Source organism: Dendrobium catenatum, unplaced genomic scaffold (assembly GCF_001605985.2).
Source record: "Dendrobium catenatum unplaced genomic scaffold, ASM160598v2 original_scaffold_81141, whole genome shotgun sequence".
NCBI lineage: Eukaryota > Viridiplantae > Streptophyta > Magnoliopsida > Asparagales > Orchidaceae > Dendrobium > Dendrobium catenatum.
The window spans coordinates 2,860-5,626 of record NW_021399585.1 but is presented as its reverse complement, the minus strand read 5'-3'; the positions used below and the strand labels follow the sequence as shown (position 1 = coordinate 5,626).

Sequence of the window (2,767 nt, the reverse complement as noted above, 5' to 3'; positions counted from 1 at the left end):
GTTGCTTTCAAGGTAATCGATTTCAATACTCTTTGGCTTCGTTTTCTTACACTAATTATGTTCATAGCTTTGCTTTCTTGCCACCTGCCTTGTTTTCTTTTCAAATTAGATATCCGTCTGTTTTCTTATCTTTTTAAAGGTTAAAACTACCAATCCAAAGAAATATAGTGTGCGCCCAAATACAGGAATTGTTCTTCCAGGATCTACATGTGATGTGTTAGGTTAGTGATGAAGTGTTCTGACATTTGAGTTCTATATTTTAAGTGAATTATCATGCAAAATACTATAATTTTAATATATTTTTAACTATAATAGTTACAATGCAAGCTCAAAAGGAGGCTCCTCCTGACATGCAATGTAAGGATAAATTTCTTGTGCTGAGCGTTATTGCTGCCAGTGGAGCCACAATGAAGGATATAACATCTGAAATGGTACATCGCCATCTATGAGGTTCTTTGTTGTATGCTATATTCTTTATTATAAGTTGATTACTAATAGGCTTTGTTAAATTTGTAGTTTAATAAAGAACCTAATAAGGTTGTTGATGAGCTTAAGCTAAGGGTGGTTTATGTTCCTGGAAGCCCTCCTTCGCCAGTCCCTGAGGAAACAGAGGAAGGATCTTCCCCAAGGTCAATTGAATTAGAGAACGAAATTCGGAATTCATCAAACCCTGTTAGTGCTTGTCACCGTTTGTATAATTTACTACTAATATTAGCACTTCTTTCACCCTCTCTTTGCTTAGAAGTATATGTTCTTTTCCAATTTTTACTGGGTATTTTGGAATCTTTTTTAGACATCCAGATCCCATGATGAACCTCTCAAAGAAAACTCCTCTGAGGTAACCTTTCTTAATGAGATTATTTTGAGGTTTTCTATTTTTTAATTCTTATCACTTTACATTGAAGAAATATGACATTTCTTATTTTATAGTTCATAGGTGCTCAACCTTTTTATTTTCACTCCAACGAAAAATGAAATTTGTGTGCTTGAGAATTGTTCATGTTAAACACAATTCTTCACAAAGAGGAGGAATGTCTTTGTTGAAAACAATGGATATCAAAGAAAAATATCTATCGGTGGTCTCTCAAAATACGAAGAAATGGCACATCTTCATGAATGTGATATGCCTTGGAAGTAAAAACAAAAACGAGCAAACAAGAGAAAAACTTCATGAATACCAAAGTAGTGGCAGCCTCTCCCACTTGAAGCTGACCTACTAAAGTCAGAAAGTGCTGACATTGGTACACTGGCCATTGTTTTCTTCAGCTTTTCGAAAGCCTTCGTTGTTGCCTCCCCCCACTTGAAATTGTCCTTCTTTAACTGCTCAGTCAATGACTATGCTATCATGTCATACCCTCACACAAACTTTCGGTAGTACCCAGTGAGGCCTAAGAACCGTCTCAGCTCCCTCAGGTTCTTAATTAAAGGTCAATCCAACATAGCCTCAATCTTGGATTGGTATGCTGCTACCCTTGCTTTTCTCACCACATGTACTAGGTACTCCACATATGGTTGTGCAAACTAACATTTCTTCAAGTTGGCATACAGCTGGTTCTCCTCAATGTCTCTAGCATCGTCATAAAAAATATCAAAACAAATTTTTTGAGGTAGGGTTGAAAAACCCGATTCAATTCATGAGGGACTGAAAAGTGGTTGGTCGTTGATAAGGCCGAAAGACATCACCAAAAATTCGTAGTGACTCTCATGAGTCCTAAAAGCTGTCTTGTGCACATCCACTAGCTTCATTCTGATATGGTGGTACCTTGATTTTATGTCATTCTTTGAGAAGATGACCTCCCCAAAAGTTCATCCAGTTCCTCATCTATCTAGCTCAATGTGATGCCCCAAGATCTAACTTGGAAAGAATGTCAATCAATTACTCAAACAATTTACCAGAGTTATCTAAAACCTTCAATTAACCAGTCTATCAAACATCTATAAAATTTAAAACATCAATATACAAGTCAATTCATATCTCAAAAAGTCATGTACAATACTCAGGAACTACACTACAATCACCAGTTGAAATCTATCCTGAGCACAAAAGAATTACTATCAATCAAAAGACAAAAACCTGAAGATCTGGATCAAATCCTATCTTCTGCTCCCTTGCCCTGACCTGAAAATATCAACCACATATAATGAGCTTTATAAAGCCCAGCAGGTCACCTAATACCTATAACTGAAATCAAAGCACGGCGATGCTATCAATATGTATGTCAGTCAATCAAATCATATCAGTCAATGGTCAATGAATCTATGCAATACGGAAATCCAATAGTCAATAAAACCAGTCAATGCAGCGGTAGACGAATCGATAAATCAACTCAATAAATCAGTACGTGAAATCTCAAGAGAATCCGTCGATCAGTCAAATCAATCGTATCGAATCAATCTATCGTATCAAAGCAAATCTCTAGTATCAAGTCGGTAAAATCAATCGGAAAAGCAATACGATAAATCAATAGCAGCAGCAAGTCAAATCGATGAAGAATCAATGGTATCAATGAGTCTATGAATCTATGCCGTCCATGTCCATATAATATCAATGATCAATAATCAATAGTAGTAGCAATGCTCAATGATCAATCAATGAAATCAGTGAATCCGTACGATAAGAAATCAATTCGATAAATCCCGATAAATCCAATCGGAAATCAATAAATCGATGCATATCATTCAATGGTCTTACTAGACAAGCACAAACGCTGGCTATGTTGCTGTTGTAGAATCCGAATTGCTGTTGTAGATGTCTATACGTTGGTTC

The 2,767-nt window shown here is 36.2% G+C and overlaps 1 protein-coding gene across 1 annotated transcript; it reads left to right on the top strand.

Annotated features, from left to right (window-relative positions):
- The first annotated feature begins 6 nt into the window (after nucleotides 1–6).
- On the top strand, nucleotides 7–898 carry LOC110114518 (vesicle-associated protein 1-3-like). Its single transcript, XM_020847433.2, has 5 exons — nucleotides 7–12; nucleotides 140–221; nucleotides 316–431; nucleotides 517–672; nucleotides 794–898. The coding sequence occupies exons 3-5, from the start codon at nucleotides 321–323 to the stop codon at nucleotides 881–883; spliced, it is 357 nt and encodes a 118-aa protein (XP_020703092.2). The 5' UTR covers nucleotides 7–12; nucleotides 140–221; nucleotides 316–320; the 3' UTR covers nucleotides 884–898.
- Nucleotides 899–2,767: the final 1,869 nt, after the last annotated feature.